This window comes from Oncorhynchus masou, chromosome 1 (assembly GCF_036934945.1).
Source record: "Oncorhynchus masou masou isolate Uvic2021 chromosome 1, UVic_Omas_1.1, whole genome shotgun sequence".
Lineage (NCBI taxonomy): Eukaryota > Metazoa > Chordata > Actinopteri > Salmoniformes > Salmonidae > Oncorhynchus > Oncorhynchus masou.
In genome coordinates, this window is record NC_088212.1 from 77,491,131 (window position 1) to 77,517,156 (window position 26,026).

Sequence of the window (26,026 nt, forward strand, 5' to 3'; positions counted from 1 at the left end):
GATTGAGAACCACTTCAGACAGCCATAGACTTTGCTAGCAAACCCCACTAAGCCACAATCCCAATACCTATGAAAAACTCCAAGACAAAACACACCACATACCAAAACCCATGTCACACCCTGGCCTGACCAAATAAATAAAGAAAACACAAAATACTAAGACCAACTTATCTTGCTCCTTTGCACCCCAGTATCTCTACTTGCACATTCATCTTCTGCACATTCTACCATTCCAGTGTTTAATTGCTAATTGTAATTACTTCACCTCATTTGCACATGCTGTATATATATTTTCTACTGTATTATTGATTGTATGTTTGTTTATTCCATGTGTAACTCTGTGTTGTTGTATGTGTCGAACTGCTTTGCTTTATCTTGGTCAGGTCACAGTTGCAAATGAGAACTTTTTCTCAACTAGCCTACCTGGTTAAATAAAGGTGACATTTAAAAAATCCTCTAAGGGGGAGAGGTGCGAGACTAGAAGTGCCTGTCGGCCTGGCTGGATGGATGGCTGGTGGAGCCCAGAGAGTAACACACTGTTACAGCATTGCAGCATTACTGCCTGGTGTCACTTCACATAAAGACTGGCTAATTCTGCACCAGGAGCAGTTTAGAGGGGCTCTGATCTCAGATTAAGAGATGCACAATCCACTTCCTTGACATCAGCAGCCTGGTTATCCATTTAAATTGTTATGAAAGCTCAGCACAGCCAAGTGCCAAGCGAACCAGATGCTGGCTTCATGTTTGTGTGTGTGTGTGTGCGTGTGCGTGTGTGTGTGTGTGTGTGTGTGTGTGTGTGTGTGTGTGTGTGTGTGTGTCCATGTCAGTCACTGTGTGTGTGTGCATGTTGTTTGTGTTATGTGTGCGTGCATGTGTGACGGGTCGTTCCATGGGCAGGCGGAGGGTCCGATGGCATAGGGGGCAGAGCAGGGCTTGTAAGAGGGAGCTGAGGCCAGACCAGATCAATCCAGCATGTGTGGGCAGATGTATAGGGAATCTCCCAGGCAGCCACAGAGCCCCAGTGTTGTATGATGTAATGTGTTAATACACAGGCAGCATTACGTGCATGGTGAAAAGGCCATCAGGTTTATGAGAAACACATTGACTCACTGCTAAAGTGTTGACTATTGGAGCTAACAGGCAAGGATTATGGAAATATTCAGGAAAAGCATGAGACATGGTTGCATGGTGGAGTTTCAGATGCTAATGATCTGATGTGTTTCTGTGAACCATCGAGGACTCCAATCTATCTCATATTCCTTCTATCTAGAACATGTATGGTGTTCTCACTCCCAATATCGAAGACAGCAGCAAGAAAAAGCTTTTGAGGCAATATCTCCAGCCTTTCAATAAACTTCTTTAATCCAATTCGCTGATGCAATAACCAAGACTTGTTAAAGGCAGAGCCATGCAATTACTGAATATAATAGGCCCCGGGATCAATAGAGCCAGGATTGAGACTCCAGTTTCCAACATCTAGAGAGGCAGAGGAGCATAAAGATACTCAAATGATAACATCACAGTGGGCCCGTAATCAAAATTTCAAATGTGTAACCATCTCGAATCCATTTCTACATAGATCATTACTCCTGTCTAATTTGATTGGAAGGGAGAAGTGATACCCACCGCTGAGTGGAATTGAATCCCGGTGTACAGTATCATACTCTCTAAGGAGAGCAGTCAAGCCTCCCTGTCAGGATGGGTGTTTTAACAGGAGCACACCAAGGTCATGTTATCTCATTCTGTAAGTGCAGAATAATAACACACCAGCCATCTACAGTAAATATCCAATGTTATTTTATCTGTTACATATGACGTTTTGGTTGGTTTTGATACACCAGCCATCTACATATCCAATGTTATTGTATCTATTGGATAAGCGTATTGGTTTATTTTGATACACTAGTCATCTAAGTATCTAATATTGTTTAATCTATTTGAATAAGCATATTGGCTAATTTAAAGATGTTCTCTGCGTTTTAGTATGCCAGTGAGTAAATAGCCAGTAGTGATTGTGTAGAGATGACTCAGTGGTCTGCATTATAAAGTTGCAAGATAACTGGATATTTTTTTTTACAATTACCGTTAGCCTCAATTGTCTATGCAGAATGCAGTTGTATATATTTAGCTGCTGTTAAAGTCACTCTTTCATCATGGAGCCAGATCCATTTTGGCTGGTGCTGGTACAGCATTCCCTTCCAGTGCACCCAGAGCCAAGGCCTGTCACATTAACTTGATTAATACAGCATTACAGTAGAGAGAAATCTCATTTTAGTGTGAAATTACACAATTCAAAGTGGAAAGTCACTTAAATTTCCCCCCAGTTCAGGTTACAAGAAACAATACTTCACACACTCCAATCCTTTTTTTTCATTAGAAAAAATAAATAATCGGTGCTCTGTCTGTGGTTACACTCAAGACATATTTTTCTATATCGCTCTCTACACGCACGCACACGCACGCACACGCACACACACAATATGTGGGCTGAAGTAGTTAGTGCTAAATACGGCTGCTAGAATCCTGACTAGAACCAAAAAATTTGATCATATTACTCCAGTGCTAGCCTCCCTACACTGGCTTCCTGTCAAAGCAAGGGCTGATTTCAAGGTTTTACTGCTAACCTACAAAGCATTGCATGGGCTTGCTCCTACCTATCTCTCTGATTTGGTCCTGCCGTACATACCTACACGTACGCTACGGTCACAAGACGCAGGCCTCCTAATTGTCCCTAGAATTTCTAAGCAAACAGCTGGAGGCAGGGCTTTCTCCTATAGAGCTCCATTTTTATGGAACGGTCTGCCTACCCATGTCAGAGACGCAAACTCGGTCTCAACCTTTAAGTCTTTACTGAAGACTCATCTCTTCAGTGGGTCATATGATTGAGTGTAGTCTGGCCCAGGAGTGGGAAGGTGAACGGAAAGGCTCTGGAGCAACGAACCACCCTTGCTGTCTCTGCCTGGCCGGTTCCCCTCTTTCCACTGGGATTCTCTGCCTCTAACCCTATTACAGGGGCTGAGTCACTGGCTTGCTGGGGCTCTCATGCCGTCCCTGGAAGGGGTGCGTCACCTGAGTGGGTTGATTCACTGATGTGGTCATCCTGTCTGGGTTGGCGCCCCCTTGGGTTGTGCCGTGGCGGAGATCTTTGCGGGCTCTACTCAGCTTTGTCTCAGGATGGTAAGTTGGTGGTTGAAGATATCCCTCCAGTGGTGTGGGGGCTGTGCTTTGGCAAAGTGGGTGGGGTTATATCCTTCCTGTTTGGCCCTGTCCGGGGTGTCCTCGGGTGGGGCCACAGTGTCTCCTGACCCCTCCTGTCTCAGCCTCCAGTATTTATGCTGCAGTAGTTTGTGTCGGGGGGCTAGGGTCAGTTTGTTAAATCTGGAGTACTTCTCCTGTCCTATTCGGTGTCCTGTGTGAATCTAAGTGTGCGTTCTCTAATTCTCTCTTTCTCTCTCGGAGGACCTGAGCCCTAGGACCATGCCCCAGGACTACCTGACATGATGACTCCTTGCTGTCCCCAGTCCACCTGGCTGTGCTGCTGCTCCAGTTTCAACTGACCTGAGCCCTAGGACCATGCCCCAGGACTACCTGACATGATGACTCCTTGCTGTCCCCAGTCCACCTGACCGTGCTGCTGCTCCAGTTTCAACTGTTCTGCCTTATTATTATTCGACCATGCTGGTCATTTATGAACATTTGAACATCTTGGCCATGTTCTGTTATAATCTCTACCCGGCACAGCCAGAAGAGGACTGGCCACCCCACATAGCCTGGTTCCTCTCTAGGTTTCTTCCTAGGTTTTGGCTTTTCTAGGGAGTTTTTCCTAGCCACCGTGCTTCTACACCTGCATTGCTTGCTGTTTGGGGTTTTAGGCTGGGTTTCTGTACAGCACTTTGAGATATCAGCTGATGTACGAAGGGCTATATAAATAAATTTGATTTGATTTGATTTGATTTGAAGTACAATGCCATCTGCGCCGTAACACTGGAAACAGTTGCTCCTTTTGATCAAATGTAAATGAGCTGCTTGGCTGTTCTATCAACTCTCCTGCCTTCCCCCTACCACCAGCCCCCACCCAGCCAGTCCAGCCACACTGGGCTTTCACAGCTTGGGCTGAATGATCTCTGAACAGCTTGTGATAGTGTGGCCTCCACTCGCCTCACCACAGAGGGTCTCAGCCATAGAAGTAGAGTAACCAGATTGGGTAAAAAAAAGACCCTTTGACCACGGCACATTGAGTTGCATGGGGATGCCGGTTCTAGTAATTATATTTCTTTGGCCTCAGCAGCCCCTGGACATGGACGATGGATGCACTAAGTTTTAGCAAATTTGTTGGCAAATGAAACATCTCCCTATAAGACTCTATGAAAGCTTTGTAGTTGCGTCAGTCTGTGCAGTCCCGGCTGTACTGTATCTGCATGACTGAGTAGCATCACCATTGAGCTAATGAGTTAAGAAACAATAGCTTTCTCAAACATGGAGAAAGATGTGATGTGTAACATTACAAAGGCATCTGTTTTCATCTTCTCTATGGCAATACTGTGGTTGCTTGGTACATGGTTGAGAGGGCAGGCTAGATCAGTCTCTCTTTAGACAGCACCCTGGTACACTAAACAGTATGAGATTGCTCTGTTTTGAACTATTGTGGATGGATGATGGCTATTTTTGGTGCACTTCTCTCTAATGACAGGGCAGGAGAGAGGGTGGAGGTCGACTACACTGGTATATTTAGCACACTGTTGAATCCTCAGTCACCAACGCTCAGAGGGACATGAAATGTGAGTTCGGCAGCTCATCAGAAGTATTCCCAAACCTACTCTATGTGTCCTTACCATAACATAGACAGATCATTCAGACACTTCTAAAGTCATGCCACATGACATTCAAGGCATTGGAACTGCCAGGCAAGACAGAGAGTGGTTTTGTGAGTGATGACGCGTGTTTCTCTTCAGGCTCCTTGATCATGTCTTGGAACACGAGGGAAAACAGGTGTTTACATCCCTAACTTTCTGACACCTCACCCTGGCTTGGCTTGCTGAGTCCTGTCAAGCTAGACACATCACAAGGCTTTCAGAACTTGACTAATCTTACTATCAATCTATGCAGGGTCTTGCTTCGGTATGAAGCTATTAAACAGCAATACAACAAAGCCTTACTCAATGTTAAAAACAATTGTAGTCTATAATTTACTATAGCTTGTCTGCCGGTCCACTGTCGGACGAATAGTAGTTGTTATCTTTGACATCTGATTCATTGACTTGCCTACATCGCCAATGTTGGCCTTGACATGATCAGTACATAGAGAAGGGATCAGAACATGGAGAAGGGATCAGAACGTAGAGAAGGGATCAGAACGTGGAGAAGGGATCAGAACGTGGAGAAGGGATCAGAACGTGGAGAAGGGATCAGAACGTGGAGAAGGGAGCAGAACGTGGAGAAGGGATCAGAACGTAGAGAAGGGATTAGAATAGGGAGAAGGGATCAGAACGTGGAGAAGGGATCAGAAAATGGAGAAGGGAGCAGAACGTGGAGAAGGGATCAGAACGTGGAGAAGAGATCAGAACGTGAAGGGATCAGAACATGGAGAAGGGATCAGAACGTGGAGAAGAGATCAGAACGTGGAGAAGAGATCAGAACGTGGAGAAGAGATCAGAACGTGGAGAAGAGATCAGAACGTGGAGAAGAGATCAGAACGTGGAGAAGAGATCAGAACGTGAAGGGATCAGAATATGGAGAAGGGAGCAGAATGTGGAGAAGGGATCAGAATGTGGATCAGAAAGTAGAGAAGAGATCAGAACGTGGAGAAGAGATCAGAACATGGTGAAGGGATAGTTGAGGAAAGTGGAGAAGGGATACTTACATCACCACCACCAGCGACATCTGCCATGTTCATGTAGTTGTTGTTGTTGGCAAACTGCAAGAGAAGAGAACAGATCATCATTATACCTCTGGCCTCGTACCAAGATTATGTCAAATCAGTGTCACAGAGATATTTCCTTTCACAGATCCATTCAATTAGTGTCACTTGCGTTTATGTGTTTTCACATTTACGTGTTGAGTTTAGTCCTAGTTGTTTCTGCTTGGGTGACATTGCTCTATTGTCACATAGTAGAAATATGTATTTTGAGAAGCTGTAGCCAATTCACTGCAAGGTAATGAAAATCTGGAATCTGGAATAATGAATTTCATGCCTTATGGGATGGTAATTAAGCATGGGTTTGCATCACAAAGCAAAGTATCAAGATGCTCTGGCAGGTTATTAACTTCAAGTAACCCAAGGGAGGAGGATGCTGCCAAGGAACTAAAAAAAGATGGTGGGAGAGTACCAATAGGACATGGAGCGGTTGTGGTTTTTTGGATTGGTGAAAGGCAAGCATGAATGGAGGGGATAAGTGTAGCTAGATGAGCTATTACAAAATGTGTCCTTTAGTTTAGTTAAGAAATAGCAACAGCGCGTGTGTTTTGCGTTCATGACGAGCCCCCTAAACCCACACACACAGCCCTCCTAGCAAAATGGCTGCCACTTCCTTTCTTCTGAGACACAAGCGTGCTGACAGGTAGGAACAATGGGAGACAGAATGAAGAATTATGCACTAGCAGCTGGGCCCTAGAGCACAATGCACCTCTCTGTGACCAGGCTACAGCAGCAGCACAAACCCCACAAACCCCAGCCTACACCGGGCAGGGAGGAAGAGGGGAAGAGGTTTGTGTCTTCATGAGTCCTCCCTCTGTGAGACACTTTCTCCATTTGCACAAAGCACTGGAATAATCTCATTTTGTGTAATTATTACAAAGTCATTCTAGTGAAACATTATGAAAGTGGAACAACTCAAATATAGAGGGAGAGAAAAAATGGTTTCTTATCTTAAGCGGAAGCCAAACAATAGTGGAAACAAATTAAGATCAGAGCGAGATGAGAAGTGCATTAATTTATTTTCCACTCCTTTGTTTTTTCTCCCCTCGTTTTCTTGTGAGTGGTTAGTATGCGAATGTAATTACCGAAAGAACTGCGGCTAATCAACTACGAATGGTATCCATTAATTAGCCTATGAGAGAGAGAGAGCGTGGAGAGAAAGCGTGTAGAATCAGCAGCAATGTTAACAGTGTAATGCACCAATGAGAAGGGAAGCCACAAGCCCCACTATCAGTTGGCAAAGCAGGTGGTTTGATACATTCAACACAACCTGTTTGTAGACCTCTTTACCTGGAGCTGTCCCACTGAACTGCATCTGAGCACTGGGGTTCACACACACACACACACACACACACACACACACACACACACACACACACACACACACACACACACACACACACACACACACACACACACACACACACACACACACACACACACACACACACACACACACACACACACACACACACACACACACACACAGAGACAACAGAGAGTTGCAGACAACCTCAACTGTGAAACCTCTGTCAATAAGGAGCGGTCCTCCCTTCCCCCTTCTGTATTTTCAGACCTGACATGGCCAGGGTATTCTATGGTCAGGCATTCTGAGAAGCACACACAGACACAGACACACACACATCTGGCATTCTGAGCAGCACTCGGCTAGTAATTAACCTCAACGCAGCCTGGGCTTATCTGTGAAGTGTTACACTGTCCCCTCCTTCTTTTAGATTACAAATTGAAGCCTCAGAGATATCTCTCTCTATTGAAACGCAGGCAACATTGTGTTGATGTGGGAAGATATAGGAAGGTTTTGTGCAGTGCAACCTCTTCCTAACCCCCCTGGGTTTTTTTTCTGGTAAGTGAGGCGTTAGGGGGTGAACAAACAATATCTCTGGAACCAAGAGAACTCTGAACATTGTGGGAAATGGAGAGGGAACATAAGGATCTAAGGAAGTGAATACATAATTTTGTTGTTATTGTGGGCTTTCTAACGGCAAGAACTGATGCGGAGGTAGGCTATGTCTTCCCAGAGCATGCAGGTAGTGTGTTGGTTGTCAGTGTTTAGTTATTCATTAACGTCATCAACATCCAACTGTTTCCCAATGCAATTACTACCTGCAACATACAGATGCAGGATCTTAATTTGATCACTCTTTTTATGCTGAATATTTTTCTGTGCCGCAGAAAATGCAGACGAGCTTCATGATATACACAAATTCACTGAAAACCAGCACTAACACGTGGTTATATTAACAGTATTCCACTTTTCATGTAGCCTCATTTTGACCAGCAAAAAGCCTAACCACCGATCAAGCAACATTATGGACTAAACATTAAAATCCTGTTGCACAGGATTATTTTGCTGTGACAATACAGGTCAAATTAAGATCTGTAAACTTACCGCCTCTGTGGTGTGTGCTCCAAACATATAATAAATTTATACCTCATTAACACAAACACCACGCTCTAAGGTGAGACAATAGGAAAACAACCAACAACAATTGATGCTGGCCTGAGTTCCAGTAAATTAGCTTCAGTGAAAACACTGCAATAAGGAAAGGCCATTAATTAGTATTGTGAAACTCTTTAGGAAGACTGCCCCATTTCCATGAGATGTGTTTTATTGTGCTTCCAGTTCCAGGGCACATTGGGTACAAGTCCAAATCTCCCATGAGAACTAGACTGTATCCCAAATGGCACCCTATGCCCTATGTAGTGCACTACTTTTGGACCCTTGTCAAGAGCAGTGCACTATAAAATGAATAGGGTGCCATTTGGGACACATCCTAGTCTCTTACCTAGTCCCCAGCCACCAGAATCAATCTTGACCATTAAGAGCTCTACCCTACCGTGGCAGTCGCTTGGCCACATCCTCAGTGGACAGTGAGTAGCAACATGAGCGGATCTTGTTATTATTATATTGTTGCTCCCAATTCATTGGTGGAACGCCGGCGTTTAATGTTCATGTTTCACGGCCGGCTCTGATTGAGTCAAATGCCAGATGAAATTAAGTGTGATTGGAAGGACTGTGCAGCTGACGGCAGAGCCTGCACTAAAATGGGTCAGAGCAGACAATAAGCGCTCTGTAATTAAAATGATGAGATGAGCAGGATGGATGAACAAACTCTGCCTGCTTACAGTCCTCATTAGGACAAAACCAAACCACGCTATGTTACACAAGAAGCTTTTTGGCAGCAGTGAAATCTGCCACTGGTGGAACTAAGATTGTCTGGGGTATTATCACCCGAACATGACAGAGTAAATGTTACAGAAATGTTATCATGGGGTGTTCTTACAGGAACCAGGGAACTGGGGGTGAAAAATATGTTGGAACATAGGAGCACAGCAGCAACAGGCCAGGCAAACCTGTTACAAAGCATTAGACAGCCCTGCACATTCAAGCTCCAAGCCCAGCATGTTTGGAAAAACAAGTGATGTCTCTCTTTCCCTCTCCCAATCTCTCTTTCTCTGTCATTATCTCTATATATCTCCTAAAGGCTCTATCTGGCAGAGGGGAACAAGCAGCAGTAGAGTAGAGTAGAGCTTTAAAATAGCATTGTGATAGAAGGCTTTTATAAACAGACTGGATCCATGGCCAAAGGAGCTATGTGTAACACGAGCCTCGATGGTGTGAGAGAGACAGAAACGGCAAAGCAAACACACTGACTGACCGGCCATCTACCTAGTGTTTTCACTCCCAGCCACTTCCTCTCTATCTGCACCAGCAGCACATTTCTTTCTTCAATAAATGTTTCAGAGAACAGAGAATTAAAGAGCTTACATGATCCTGATCCTGCCGTGAAAAGACTGAATAAGATGTACTGTCTGAGAAAACACTCATAGAGAGAGACAGAAAAGCATTAAGCTTTCCTCACATTGAATCAGATGAAGAGATGCATTTAATTTCTCTCTGTGTTTTGAGAAGGGAAAGAATACCCAATCCTTTGCAATTGGCAGTCTTCTCTCACATTATAGTGCTATGATGAGCTCTTGTGAGAGCTGGAAGAGGAGGAGGGGAAATTGTGGCTGTTTACATCTTCATTTGCTGAGATGCATTTGTTTTATCCATGTACTGTAAATACCATAGTAGTTCATTGGATTGTTTTTATTTGGAAAGACTTTCCACTACAGGTCGACCGATTAATCGGAATGGCCGATTAATTAGGGCCAATTTCAAGTTTTCATAACAATCGTAAATCAGTATTTTTGGATGCCGATTTGGCCCAATGTCTTTCTTTTTTTTACACCTTTATTTAACCAGGCAAGTCAGTTAAGAACACATTCTTATTTCCAATGACGGCCTAGGAACAGTGGGTTAACTGCATTGTTCAGGGGCAGAATGACAGATTTTACCTTGTCAGCTCGGGGATTCAATCTTGCAATCTTACAGTTAACGAGTCCAACGCTCTAACCACCTGCCTCACGAGGAGCCTGCCTGTTACGCGAATGCAGTAACAGGCAGGGCCAATTTCAAGTTTTCATAACAATCGTAAATCGGTATTTTTGGATGCCGATTTGGCCCAATGTCTTTCTTTTTTTTACACCTTTATTTAACCAGGCAAGTCAGTTAAGAACACATTCTTATTTCCAATGACGGCCTAGGAACAGTGGGTTAACTGCATTGTTCAGGGGCAGAATGACAGATTTTACCTTGTCAGCTCGGGGATTCAATCTTGCAATCTTACAGTTAACGAGTCCAACGCTCTAACCACCTGCCTCACGAGGAGCCTGCCTGTTACGCGAATGCAGTAAGAAGCCAAGGTAAGTTGCTAGCTAGCACTAAACTTATCTTAGAAAAAACTATCAATCAATCATAATCACTAGTTAACTACACATGGTTGATGATATTACTAGTTTATCTAGCGTGTCCTGCGTTGCATATAATCGAAGCGGTGCGCATTCACGAAAAAGGACTGCCGTTGCTCCAATGTGTACCTAACCATAAACATCAATGCCTTTCTTAAAATCAATACACAGAAGTATACATTTTTAATCCTGCATATTTAGCTAAAAGAAATCCAGCTTAGCAGGCAATATTAACCAGGTGAAATTGTGTCACTTCTCTTGCGTTCATTGCACGCAGAGTCAGGGTATATGCAACAGTTGGGCCTCCTGGCTCGTTGCGAACTAATTTGCCAGAATTTTACGTAATTATGACATAACATTGAAGGTTCTGCAATGTAACAGGAATATTTAGACTTAGGGATGCCACCCGTTAGATAAAATACGGAATAGTTCCGTATTTCACTGAAGGAATAAATGTTTTGTTTTCGAGATGATAGTTTCCGGATTCGACCATATTAATGACCTAAGGCTTGTATTTCTGTGTGTTATTATGTTATAATTAAGTCTATGATTTGATAGAGCAGTCTGATTGAGTGGTGGTAGGCACCAGCAGGCTCGTACGCATACATTCAAACAGCATTTTTGTGGGTTTTGCCAGCAGCTCTTCGCTGTGCTTCAAGCATTGCACTGTTTATGACTTCATGCCTATCAACTCCCGAGATTAGGCTGCTCATAAATGTGGAGATAAAATAAGATACAGTGGGGAGAACAAGTATTTGATACACTGCCGATTTTGCAGGTTTTCCTACTTAAAAACATGTAGAGGTCTGTAATTTTATCATAGGTACACTTCAACTGTCAGAGACGGAATCTAAAGCAAAAATCCAGAAAATCACATTGTATGATTTTTAAGTAATTAATTAGCATTTTCAAGATGTTCAAGATGACGGTCAAGATGACGGTCAAGATGACGGTCAATCACCCTCAGTCTGGAGCTCCATGCAAGATCTCACCTCGTGGGGCATCAATGATCATGAGGAAAGTGAAGGATCAGCCCAGAACTACACGGCAGGACCTGGTCAATGACCTGAAGAGAGCTGGGACCACAGTCTCAAAGAAAACCATTAGTAACACACTACGCCGTCATGGATTAAAATCCTGCAGCGCACGCAAGGTCCCCCTGCTCAACCCAGCGCATGTCCAGGCCCATCTGAAGTTTGCCAATGACCATCTGGATGATCCAGAGGAGGAATGGGAGAAGGTCATGTGGTCTGATGAGACAAAAATATAGCTTTTTCGTCTAAACTCCACTCGCCATGTTTGGAAATAGAAGAAGGATGAGTACAACCCCAAGAACACCATCCCAACCGTGAAGCATGGAGGTGGAAACATCATTCTTTGGGGATGCTTTTCTGCAAAGGGGTCAGGACGACTGCACCGTATTGAGGGGAGGTTGGATGGATCTCGCCATGTATCACGAGATCTTGGCCAACAACCTCCTTCCCTCAGTAAGAGCATTGAAGATGGGTCGTGGCTGGGTCGTCCAGCATGACAACGACCCGAAACACACAGCCAGGGCAACAAAGGAGTAGCTCCGTAAGAAGCATCTCAAGGTCCTGGAGTGGCCTAGCCCGTCTCCAGACCTGAACCCAAAAGAAAATCTTTGAAGGGAGCTGAAAGTCCATATTGCCCAGTGACAGCCCCAAAACCTGAAGGATCTGGAGAAGGTCTGTATGGAGAAGTGGGCCAAAATCCCTGCTGCAGTGTGTGCAAAACTGGTCAAAAACTACAGGAAAAGGGTCTAGAATCTTCCTTTTCCATCTGCACTTTAGACTATTCAATTCCAAAGTTGACTCTCATGAATAAATCAAAATGAAATGACCTCACAATAAGTGATTGGCTATGTAAAGAAAACAATGTCTACTCTGTGATGGACGAGACACAGAATGAGCAGAATATAGGCTACTTAGGTTACACAATACAATCCAAAGCCATCAGTATCAGTACCTGCTTGACAGCAGGTAAGCACCTTGACTGTGTTCCTCCTCCCTCCTCCTCACAGAAACACCAAAAACTAATTCAATCACGAGCAGACATTTGCCAGAAACATATCAGCTGCTGACAAGCAATTTTACAGTTCAACTATGAGCTGAGTAATCACAGCATAGCCTCTGTTCTCCGGGACACGATGCTTATGCTAATGTGTTCTCCAGTCCAGTCATCTTTCTGGAAGAAGGAAAAAACACCAGTCAACTTGCAACTACACTACGCCTCCAGTTCAGTCCAGAGTATAACCATAAGTCATTTGCTCTGTTGTTTTTATTCATTTTAATATTTCCATTAAGATGCCAGCCACTGTAGCTTTGTCCCTTTCATTTAGCAGAAGGGAAGGAGACCAAGACTAGCAATACAAACAGAACACTTGCCTTTCCGCACAACCTCCACCAGGCCAGTTGCAGCTTGGGTCAACACCAATCTCTGATTCCCTGGGTCCTCCTCACCAAATACATGCTCATTTACCACCCAATTCAGGGTAAACAGTCTGCAGCTGGACCCTCCTGTGATTATAGGGGCTATTCACCACCAGCATGCCCCCATACATGCAGTGCCAAGCTGACACATATAGATATATATATATACCTCACTATGTGTTCGGCAGTCAATTTGTAAAGCGACTCTAGTGCACAGCGTGTCCACACAGTCAGCTCACAAGCTGTGTTCTGATCTGCAGGAGGAATCGATCCGTAATTCAGTTTAAAGCTAAAATCATTACTCCCACAGCACAGCAGACTGTTCCCTCCCATAAGAACTAACTGACTGCTGGTCCAGAACTACACAAGAAGTAACATTAAACATTAAACATTTCTTTTTCTCTGTCTGTCTGTCTCCCATCTGTCCTTCTCTCTCTTATTCTCTCTACCTCTCTCTCTCTGTCCCTTATACTCTCCTCCCCTCTCCCCCTTACTCTCTCTCTCTGTCCCTTACACACTCTCTCTGTCCATTACATACTCTCTCTGTCCCTTACACACTCTCTCTGTCCCTTACACACTCTCTCTGTCCCTTACACACTCTCTCTGTCCCTTACACACTCTCTCTGTCCCTTACACACTCTCTCTGTCCCTTACACACTCTTCCTGTCCCTTACACACTCTCTCTGTCCCTTACACACTCTCTCTGTCCCTTACACACTCTCTCTGTCCCTTACACACTCTCTCTGTCCCTTACACACTCTCTCTGTCCATTACACACTCTCTCTGTCCCTTACACACTCTCCCTGTCCCTTACACACTCTCTCTGTCCCTTACACACTCTCTCTGTCCCTTACACACTCTCTCTGTCCCTTACACACTCTCTCTGTCCCTTACACACTATCTCTGTCCCTTACACACTAGGCTTGGGCGGTATCCAGATTTCCATACCAACCATGTTCCATCCCGGAACATTCTGTAATACCAGCAGTGAACAAAATCCCACTGAGTCTCTATAACCCAGGGGGCGGCAGGTAGCCTATTGGTCAGTAACCAAAAGGTTGTTAGATCAAATCCTCAAGCTGACAAGGTAAAAATCTGCCATTCTCCCTCTGAACAAGGCAGTCAACCCACTCTTCCTAGGCTTTCATTGTAAATAAGAATTTGTTCTTAACTGACTTGCCTAGTAAAATTAAAAAATCCAAAAGATAGCAATGCTAGCAAGTACATGTACAGTTGAAGTCGGAAGTTTACATACACCTTAGACAAATACATTTAAAATCAATTTTTCACAATTACTGACATTTAATCCTAGTAAAAAAAATGGCTGTTTTAGGTCAGTTAGGATCACCACTTTGTTTTAAGAATTTCAAATGTCAGAAAAATAGTAGAGATAATTATTTATTTCAGCTTTTATTTCTTTCATCATGTTCAGAGTGGGTCAGAAGATTACATACACTCAATTAGTATTAAGCTCCAAAAGCCTTCCACAAGCTTCCCACAATAAGTTGGGTGAATTATGGCCTTCCTCCTGGCAGAGCTGGTGTAACTGAGTTAGGTTTGTAGGCCTCCTTGCTCGCACAAGCTTTTTCAGTTCTGCCTACACATTTTCTATAGGATTGAGGTCAAGGCTTTGTGATGGCCACTCCAATACCTTGACTTTGTTGTCCTTAAGCCATTTTGCTACTACTTTGTTAGTGTGCTTGGGGTCATTGTCCATTTGGAAGACCCATTTGCGACCAAGCTTCAACTTCCTGACTGATATCCACATAATTTTCCGCCCTCACGATGCTATCTATTTTGTGAAGTGCACCAGTCCCTCCTGCAGCAAAGCACCTCCACAATATGATGCTGCCACCCCTGTGCTTCATGGTTGGGATGTTGTTCTGTGGCTTGCAAGCCTCTCCCTTTTTCCTCCAAGCATAACAATTGTCTTTAGGGCGAAACAGTTGTATTTTTGTTTCATCAGATCAGAGGACATTTTTCCAAAAAGTACGATCTTTGTCCCCATGTGCAGTTGCAAACTATAGTCTGGCTTTTTAATGGTGGTTTTGGAGCAGTGGCTTCTTCCTTGCTGAGCGGCCTTTCAGGTTATGTCAATATATGACTTGTTTTACTGTGGATACAGATACTGTCCTTTGATGTTGTTCTGGGGTTGATTTGCGCACAAAAGTATGTTCATCTCTAGGAGACAGAACACATCTCCGTCCTGAGCGGTATGACGGCTGAGTGGTTCCACAGTGTTTATACTTGCATACTATTGTTTGTACAGATAAACGTGGTACATTTTGCTCCCAAGTACGAACCAGACTTGTGGAGGTCTACAATTTTTTTTCTGAGGTCTTGGCTGATTTCTTTTGATTTTCCCATGAGTTCAAGCAAAGAGGCACTGAGTTTGAAGGTAGGCCTTGAAAACATCCACAGGTATACCTCCAATTCACTCAAAGTATGTCAATTAGCCTAGCAGAAGCTTCTAAAGTCATGACATCATTTTCTGGAATTTTCCAAGCTGTTTAAAGGCACAGTCAACTTAGTGTATGTAAACATCTGACCCACTGGAATTGTGATACAGTGAATTATAAGTGAAATAATCTGTCTGTAAACAATTGTTGGAAAAATGACTTGTGTCATTCACAAAGTAGATGTCCTAACCGACTTGCCAAAACTATAGCTTGTTAACAAGAAATGTGTGGAGCGGTTGAAAAACGAGTTTTAATGACTCCAACCTAAGTGTATGTAAACTTCCAACTTCAACTGTAACATCGCATAGAGAATGCTAAAAAGATTATTGCGAACATTTTATACAGTCTCTGACCTAAATTATTTGCAGGACAGACATCCCAGATCCTAAAGTTATACAAATAAATGCTACTCACAGTTTGTTGCACGCACAAAACAAATAATAGACAACATGGCTCCAGGAGGGTTTTTCTGCTGTTACCAACCTTAGCCTGATTTTGGAAGAAGATAACCACTTAGCTAGATAGTTAACTAGCTACTAAGTTAGCAAATCAAAGCACAACTGCATAGCATTTAAAACATTTTAGACAGTTAACTTAATAGTTATAAGATATCTAGCTGGCAAACATATAGTTGTGAATTCCATGCTGTAACTCAATCACCTGGCGCATGATGCACAACAGTGAGTGACTCACAAGGCTCCAGTCTCTCATCGTTGTGTGCTTGTAAACAATCACCACATGACTGAGGACTATAATGACAAATTTAATTACGTGACAGGTGAAATGAAGAACACTATCTTCTTAATCTGCACAAGTTGACCGTAGGTATTTACTTAAAAAGTAGCTACAAATATTTAAATGTATTAAAACCTTAAAGAAAGTTTCAATGGTATTCACGGTATTGAAAAAAATATTTTCAAAAACCCAGGTATACGGTATATACGGTACACCATTCAAGCCTACCTCTCACCCCTCACTAGATTAAAATGGAGCAGTAGAACAGGTCTGAGAGAGAAAGATTTGGTGTTATCAGAAGTCTGGAAAAAAACAGATGACAGTTTTATTCAGTCTGTGTCCTGATTGTCTCTCTCTTTCACAGCCTGTCCACTCTCTTCTGCTTGGCCCTACATTGTTTGCGTCTCAAATGCGTCTCAACACTATTCCATAGGTCTCTGGTCAAAAGTAGTACACTATATAGGAAATAGGTTGCTATTTGGGACATGCCCATTGTGTCGTCAGTCTGCCCTGTTTGCTTTAATAAATCTGGACCAGACCTGATGGAATTGTTTAACCCCATGCTGGGAAATCAACATGGCTATAAAAGACCACCTGTTCACTTATACTCTACCAGTGTTTGATGTCTTGCATCCCAAATATTACCCTATTACTTATATAGCAGTACTTTTGACCAGAGCCCTATGGGAGCACTATGGGCCCTGGTCAAATGTAGTGCACTATGTAGGGAACAGGGTCCCATTTGGGAAGCAACCTCGGTGGAGTTGAGTGTATTAATAAAACTGAGTTTCAGGTCTCAGGTGCAGGTCCCCTCAGAAAGACTTCATGGGGATAAAGATTTTGTGTACGCTCACTTTAACGTATATGAAAGATACAGTCCCAAGGGTGAAATGTGAAATGTGAGCACACCTAATATAGATGTGTCTATCTGGGACGGGAGTTAAACCTAAGTAGAGCCTCCCAGGTACTATGTTACAGTACATGGCATAACTAAGAACATTACTGCTTCCTTGTTGCTGGCTTAAGAAACATGGGCTACACTTGGAATGGAAACAAACTGAAGAGGTCAATTAAGAAAATAAAGGAAATGAGATTGAATGATATTATAGTGTACTTCGCTGTCAAGTTTCTTCTCTGGGCCAGCTTGTTTTGGTAGTGTTGAGAGACAGACTGTAAGCAAACATAACAAACACTGGGCCGAGGAGAGTTGTGCTTTGGTTCCATATGACGGACAGTGCTAAAGGTAGTTACATTTTTCTTGTTATTACTCTTGTGTCACATATTCAAAAATGTTCCCTACGACTCACACCATGCTTGATCTGTTTCAGGAATATGGAATATGTGGATAAATAGGCTGTATCAATCAACCACATGTTGGGAATTATGATGACACAAAGCTACTTCCATACAGTCAAAACCATTCACAAAGTATGTCAGAAATTCCTTAGATCTGTGACAGATGCACACCAAAGCCTCAACACTGTAGTTGATACTAGGGCTGTTGCGGTGACCATATTACCGTCACACCGGCAGTCACGAGTCATGAAGGCAGTCAAATTCCACGTGACCATTAGTCATGTTAATTAGGCTTCTCCAAGCTCTGATGCTGCTGATGGTCCTTAGTAGCATACCAAACATGCTAACTGATCGCCGCACTCAGCGAGGGCACATTACGTGCATTACGGCCACATCAAGGCGATGCCGCCGTTAAATTCTAAGCATTATCAAGTGCTTGACAAGTTGTGAGTGAGAGACTGATGAAGTGTGTTCAGCCTGCGCAAAAAAAAACAAAGCAGACCTCATGCCTTTCATGTGACTTTCTTCAAATCATCATTAAAGTCGCATCATGCAGCCTTACAATGTATTAAAAATCTAAACATATAGCCCAACGTTTGTAGAACAACTAAAGTTACATTAATAACTTTAAATGAAGCTTAAAGGAATAACTATTTCTTTGTTAACCGCTCAATACAGAATAGTCGCATGAGCGCACTCCGTCAAATCATTTGGAGAATTATTCAGCTATGTTCAATTGTATTCTTCATACTATAAAATAATGGCACGGAATTCTAAGCAAATCTTATCTGTTAAATTAACTAGTGTAGCCTACAGCCATTTGGCATAGCCAGATCAGGACAAACTTAGAGTATGCTATTCTGCCCTTCTGAAATAAACTACATTTTCTAAATATCATGTTTCTTTAGACGAGTCTAAAGTAAATAATGGATTTATTGTGAAGGTGTAGGCTATATTACATGGATTTATTAGACTTTTTCAAATGTATATGTTCCAAAGGTCAGCATTAGTGGCTTGTAGGCTATGTGTGGAAGCCAGGAGATGCTAAATGTGTTTATGTTAATTAACAGTCAATTACCGTGAGACCGACAGTTATTTGATTGACAATCACCGGCTGACAAACTTTCGTGACCGCCACATCCCTAGTTGATACCAACACAATAATGACCAAAAGCATCTGTTCTGGCACTAGGCCTACAGGGACTTGTGTCCTTAGCCTGGGTCCAATCCAGCTAGTCTACATACTATGTAGATGAACCACCCTCTCCTCTTCTCCCTTTACCACTGAGTCTGGTCTGGTCCACACTCCCGAGAGCAAATCCTAAAAGAAAGCATTAGCTGAATGAGGGGTTTCATCTTTGATCTAGAGGGGTGCAAAGCCATTGGCCCGCCGCCACAAAGGGGCTTAGGGCTGAGGAGAAGAGTATAAGGCCTCAGAAACATGTGGAAGCTTTCCCACAATGCCTGCTGTTAGCAGCACAGACACAGACACACAAGTCGTTAAAGGCCCAGTGTAGTCAAAAATGTGATTTCCCTGTGTTTTATATATATATACAATATTTCCACACTATGAGGTTGGAATAATACTGTAAAATTGTGACAATGATGACAATGCCCTTTTAGTGTAAGAGCTTGAAATTTCAGGTATTATTTTGCTGGATGAAGTTTTGGCCTGCCTAGTGACATCACCAGGATGTACATTACTTAATAGACCAATAAGAAAGAGAGTTCCACACCTCTCTGCCAATAACAGCAAGTTTTCAGTTTGATATTGAGATGAAAAATGGCCGCATTGAACCTTTAATAAGGAAATGACATGAGAGTAGTTCAAATCAGCTTGGTGGTGGTGGTGTCTTGCAGTCGCCTCTAAACCTTGAATGTCTAGATGCTGTTTACTTTGGGACAGCTTTGAAGTAACTCCAGCTCCAAGATGCTATCATTTAAACCAGGCTTACTTTTACTGCACTCTTAGCTCTCTGGTCTATGGCTATTGTGGGTTTAGGTGTCATTATCTGAGATAATGCATTGTTTAATCGCCATACAGGAACGCTTTTCACCACAGTAGATGGGTTTGTTTCAGTGGTATTAGTGCTGATGGTGGTGTTGCTGTACAAGATATGACAGGTGGGTATGGGCTCAGTGACCTGGATTCATCCCTATTGAGAGCTGCGGAGAATGGAGTCTTCTCCTATTGCCTTGGCAGAATAGACACATTTCTCTATTCCCTGGACACTATTACTGGTTAACACACTCATTAGAATGGTTTTTGCCTCTGTACACACTGCAAAACGCAGGTACCAGTCACTGTTTCAGGGACTCACTGGAAACTAATCCTCTAATTCTTTGAGAGTAATTGCATGAAAATTCTATTTAACTCAGGAGGTTGAAACAACGTTTATAAACCGTTATAATTTGACTCAGGCAGAAAAGCTTCCTGGATTAAAAGTGACAGTATGAAAGTATTCTACCATCCAATGCTTATGTAAATAGATCTGATGTACCAACAAATTATTCATCCAGAAAATTCATTGTGTACAATCAGTAGGATCTGTAGTATTACCTGTTAAGCTTTCATGCTTCTCTTCTTACTCGCAAAAACAAAACTCTTTAGGCTAGAAATGGATTAGGTAAATAACTGTGTCTATCTCCATGCATGTATTGTAAAGATACAGCTGTAAGCTGGCGTGGGTGTACTGTATCTATCTACCCTGTGCTGTGCTGTGCTGCATGCATCCTTCCTTTCCATGTATTTTTCTCGATAAGACTACATACAGTAAGTAGAAACCGACCAGTTGTTCAATCTCTATAAATCTGAGAAACACAAACTGCTGAGCGGTGACTCATATATCAGTCTATTATACACTACAGGGCTGACTGTATTAAACAAATGGATCTGCCTGCAGCTGGAGGAGAGAGCCAGTATAGGGGAGCAGAGGTTATTGTCTAATTTCAATCTTGGCTGCCTTCCCAGAGCTCTACCACATTCCAATTTGTGGCTGTGTTGCTTGGCACTACTGACAGAACAGAGAGAGGTCCTGCTGCAAATACTGGTTGTGTTCGGCTACAGAAATGTGTCTGGAAAACTGGCAATCAACAAGTCGGCGCAGATTAACGCAACGACTGGAGCAAATTAGCTGAAATTATGGAAATGCTATGGATAAGGATGTTTTCTTTCGGGTTGTCGAGCGACATATACCTGCCATTTTTGCCAGTCATTGTTAGTTGTTACAGTATCTTTCTCCTACACAATCGTTGGGGGTTGGTGTGTAAGATCACATACACACCCATTATAGCAATGTTAATACACTGCCTAGCATGTTATGAATTGTTTTATTCCACAATGAAAGGACAGCTGCAAAAGACAACGCTGGACAAAAACAGCTGTTTAGACCTGCATATGAGCTATTTAAAGTACGTATTTTCCAGCATACTACCCTCCATTCAGCAATTTGACTGACAATTCGTGGCAACAGGGCCTCCAAAAAACAAAAAAAAACAAGCGTCTGTTGAGTTTCAGATATTGTTTTCGTTATGTGACAGGAGCCATCAAGACTAAATGCTCTGTTCATGCTTTTCACTCTATTTACAACTGAAGTGCCATTTTAACATTTCACTTTTCAAAGGAAGTGTAAGATTATGATACCTACTGTTGAATAATTACAAAGACTTAATCTTCACTATTTATTTCATATCACAGCAGCCAGTGACATTTAGAGAGCTTAAGAAGAAAGCCGCATCTGTTTAGACACAATGTAAAATGATTCCGTTCCTCCATGTTAGAAAGAACAGTGAGATCAAAGTGAACCTGAACATGACAGTCCACAGAGTTAATGGAACCCCACTATGTTTTAGAGGATTTCTTTTTTACACTGAAGGAAACAAGAGAAGCTGAGCTTAGCTAGCAAAGCATTGACAAAGGTGAAGAGAAAATATACCTTTCTCTCTGTCTGTCTCTCCGTCTCTCTCGCTCTCAATTCAATTCAAATGGGCTTTATTGGCATGAGAAACATGTTTACATTGTCAAAGCAAGTGAAATAAACAATAAACAAAGGTGAGAAGACACAAAATATTAACAATAAACGATTAGAATTTAACAGTAAATATTGCACTCAAAAAGGTTTCAAAAAGATAACTACACTTAAGTGTTTTATTATCAGCTATTTACAGTGTTTTAGTAATGTGCAAATAGTTCTAATATGAAAAGTAGAGAAAGATAAATAGGATAAACATTGGTGGTATTTGCAATGTTGTTTGTGCTCTACTAGTTGCCCTTTTCTCATGGCAAAGGGCCACAAATCTTGCTGCCATGATTGCACAGATATGGGAGTTTATCCATGTTTGATTTGTTTTCAAATGATTTGTGTGTCTGTGTAATTTTCTCTCTCTCAAAAATATCCTTGGTGAGGCTGACACGTAAAAAGCATGTGACCAATCAAATACAGCCATGACACTTAAAAGTGTGGATTTCCCTCAGGATAATATGAGGCTAAGCGTTTGCCTTTACGACTAATGTATGAGCCAATGGTATAACTCATAAAGTCAGTCATGTGCGCATACAGTACATTACAACCATAAACCAGCATCTGGGTCTGGAATGGAAAGTAGGAGAGACATGGTAATGTCATTAGTCTATCCAACCCCTTTCAACTGAGTATACTAGATGAAGTGAAATGCATTACATTAAGATCATGGTTCAATTAAATTTGTTAGTGTGTTCTAGAACATGAGGATCTACTTATTGCAACGTAGAGGTGTTTTAATGGACAGTTTAATGCTGGGTATTAATTAGGTTGACTACAGAGATTAAGTAGTCTACAGTTTGTTTTAAACAACTACTCTAAGATAGGAAGTATCTGTTTTTCCATGCTTAAAAATAACACTGCACATTTGATTTTGTACACTACTCCACCTCTGAGGCAGCAAGGTCTGCTAAGTGTCTATAGAAAAATAAGTCATTGACTTCCTCCTTCCTCCTTTTTCTCCTCCTTTTATCCCATTTCTAACAGTCCAGGAAGATGAGAAAGGGGTCAGACAGTGACATATGCTGTATTTGAGCCTTGACCTCCTTGTTAGGGGCAAATGGGAACTGCGCTGTGAGTTTCTGCACCAAAATAAATGAGACAGTTCAGTTAAGGTCGGGTTCCACCATACGTTCTACAACGAACTCAAGCACTTTCCCCACTGTGTGTATGTGTGTACCAACATGCCTCTCCATTCGTCTTCATTAAGCTTGTGTTTGAGCTGTTTCTCCACATCACTGTAAGTATAGAGTCTACTGGGAGCAGCTGCAGCTCCTTCATACTGTAGCCCACATCTCATCTACTCTACACTGTCCTTCTCACTATCCTTCACAGACGTCCTTCTTTAAAGACATAGAGAGTGAGAGGCTTTTAAACAGTTGTGCTGGACAGGTGGAGAGAAAACACCACTTTCTTTGAGAGAGAGAGAGAGAGAGAGAGAGAGAGAGAGAGAGAGAGAGAGAGAGAGGAAGGATTCAAGCTTTCACCCTGCCTGTCATCAGCCAATTTACCTGGAGAGAGAGGGGCAGATTCAATGGACACAGAGCTAATTCATCTCTTCATTCATGTAAACTGAAGAGATCGACCAAATCAGCTCTCCAACAGTATTGACTGTTAGCTCCTTGTATTTCACAGTTTTATTAAATCGGGAGCATTACTGCTATCATGCTGGCCCCAAAATCCAAATAAAGGCCTGGATTGGAAAACGAGGCCACCATCACACTTGGAAGCAATGATCCCGATCTCTTTATTCAAATCTGCCATGTGTGGATATTCAGTGTGACTGATTAGCCATGGGAATGTTGCTCCAGCATATCTCTCCTGTCTGTCTGTAATTGAGCAGATTTATACTCTGGAAAAGGCTTTCTTATTATAACTCGGCTACACAAAGTTTTCTATTTAATGTATTACTCATTTGTAAAGGCCTCTCTAAACAGGCACATCGCAAATTGTAATATATTATAATTCAGTTAATCTTTCTCACTAGCATCATCTGAATCCATATCCTTAATCCATATCATTTTTATATGATGATTTGTTACCCTCAGATTTGTTGTTGGCTCTCTCTCACCCACAGACCATCAGACATCAGTGCTGGTTAGGCTGGTCAGTGTAGAGTTGTCAGATCCAGGAATTCAAAGATCAGAAAGAACAATAGCCAGCGGCCTGCCTGACTGGGCTCTAAAAGCCTCTATGTCAGCACACAGTAGCTACAGTATGTTGTTTTGACAACCCCTGTACCAAACTCTGGACGTATTTTATCTTACAAGCTTTATATAGAGTGCTGCATATTCTCTCAGTTATGTTGCTATCACTTTCTACAGAGAAACATAATGTTTTTATAATTAAAAGAGAAAGATGACACTGATCATATATTATCATGAGTGTTTCCTCACATAAGTGCTGTATGTGGGGTGAGTTAAGTGAATAGAATTATGTGGTCAAATACGACGAGATGCAAAATTTAGATGCAATTTAAATTACTAAAACGTGAAGCCATCACACTGAAGTTGAATAAAGAGTATATATTCATTGTAATCCCATATGGTTAATTATGAAAGGAATATGCTCAACCTCAATTTGGGAAACTGCAGAAACAGTAATAGTAGCCATTATGTTAACTATACTCTATATCCCTACTGTGCGTATATGATGTAGTGCAGTGAATATCTTTTCTCTCAAATAATATTTTATTCACTTTTAGGAAAGGGGATATGTTGCGTTGATGTTCCCTAAACACCCAATGCTCTGAGGCATAATTTGTCATTGTTATTCAGAACTCGCTCACCTCCACTTAAAACATGATCCTTCTGGAGTCTAATGAAGCACCAAGGTAGGTCCCGGGGGGTTCCGCCTTGCCAGAGAAAACCTCTGATTTATGTACTACTTTGTTTTTCCTGCTTAAGGCTTGCCTGTTGTGTGAGAGAGATGACCCCATCACCTGCCTGGTGATGAATATGCGGATGGAGCATTTACTCGTATTTATTAATTAGCTTCTGTTAAAAATATATTCTCTCTGAAAATGTCAATACCCACAATACACCACAACAGTCAGTCTCTCTCTCTGTCCTATTGTTTCCCAGTCTCCGCCTTCTCACAATGAAACAAAAACAATCTGCCTGTATTTGCAATGACACTCCATTGCTGGATAAACTTTTAAACCTAGATTAAATAAAATGGCACTTTTGGACGGCACTAAGCAGCCATCGTGCGGAACTGATTGGCTTTTGAAAACACTAATTAGTACTCAACCTTGTGGCTGTCCAACTGTAGCCAGCTAATGTGAGCGCACACACTTGTGATTTAGCCTCAATATCATGGCTCTATCAGGCCTCTGTTTAGCCTGGAGAGATATTAGCACAGCCCACTCTCATGTTGGAGTGTCACGGACCTCTTCATCTGTTTTGAGTAAACAAAATAAAACTGCAACCGGAAAATATGAGGGCTTGTTTGTAGTGAGACATGCTGGAGGAAAACATAGAAAGGGAATTTGTGCCTTGATACGCTAACGTGATCTGAAACCCCCTGCACATTAGGCTAGTTCATAAAATGAAAGAGATCCTGGAATTGAATAAATAGGCCTGGTATGTGGTGGACACTGGTGGAAAATGTGGTAATGTTATGAAAACATTACACATCCTGCATGGTGCATTTAAAAATATATTTTTGTTTAACCTTTAACTAGGCAAGTCAGTTAAGAATACATTCTTATTGACAATTACAGCCTACAGCGGGTTAACTGCCTTGTTCAGGGGCAGAATAAACAGAAGTTTCCCTTGTCCGCATAGGGATTCGATCCAGCAACCTTTTGGTTACTGGCCAAACACTCTAACCACTAGTCTACCTGCAGCCACTGGATTCTGTATAAGTGATTATTAGTCCATCTGCTGAATCCACAGGCAAAAATATATATAAATTGGAATATTATTTTTTTTTTTAAATATGCTTGAATTCTTTGAGCATGTCCAATCTGTAAATAATTGGAAAGATGCTTTATTTCTTAGAGGGAGTCCACTAGGTTGGGTGATATACCGTTTACACCATATACTGGGGTATTTTGAAATACAGACGGTATTATTTTCTAAAACACAAAAACAAATTATATATTAGCTAGCAAACCAAATGCATAGCTGGAGCCCTAAGCTGGATATAATTTATTTGACACATCTTAGATTTCATATAGTTACACTTAACTTATAGTTATAATCAGTGGTGTAGCACACAGCTCCGCATCAACCCACGAGACAGGGGAGCCCACAACCCCCAATTTTTTATTATATATACACTATCGTTGAAAGTTTGGGGTCACTTAGAAATGCCCTTGTTTTTTAAAGAAAA

The 26,026-nt window shown here is 42.1% G+C and overlaps 1 protein-coding gene across 2 annotated transcripts in view; it reads right to left on the bottom strand.

The window, feature by feature from the left end:
* The window catches only part of LOC135551055 (TOX high mobility group box family member 3-like), a 68,371-nt gene that overhangs the window by 23,844 nt on the left and 18,501 nt on the right, over positions 1-26,026 (bottom strand). For both annotated transcript variants that reach the window (XM_064982436.1, XM_064982446.1), the window contains exon 2: positions 5,861-5,914. In XM_064982436.1, coding sequence (XP_064838508.1) covers positions 5,861-5,914 — 54 coding nt within the window. The remainder of the gene's footprint in view (positions 1-5,860; positions 5,915-26,026) is intronic.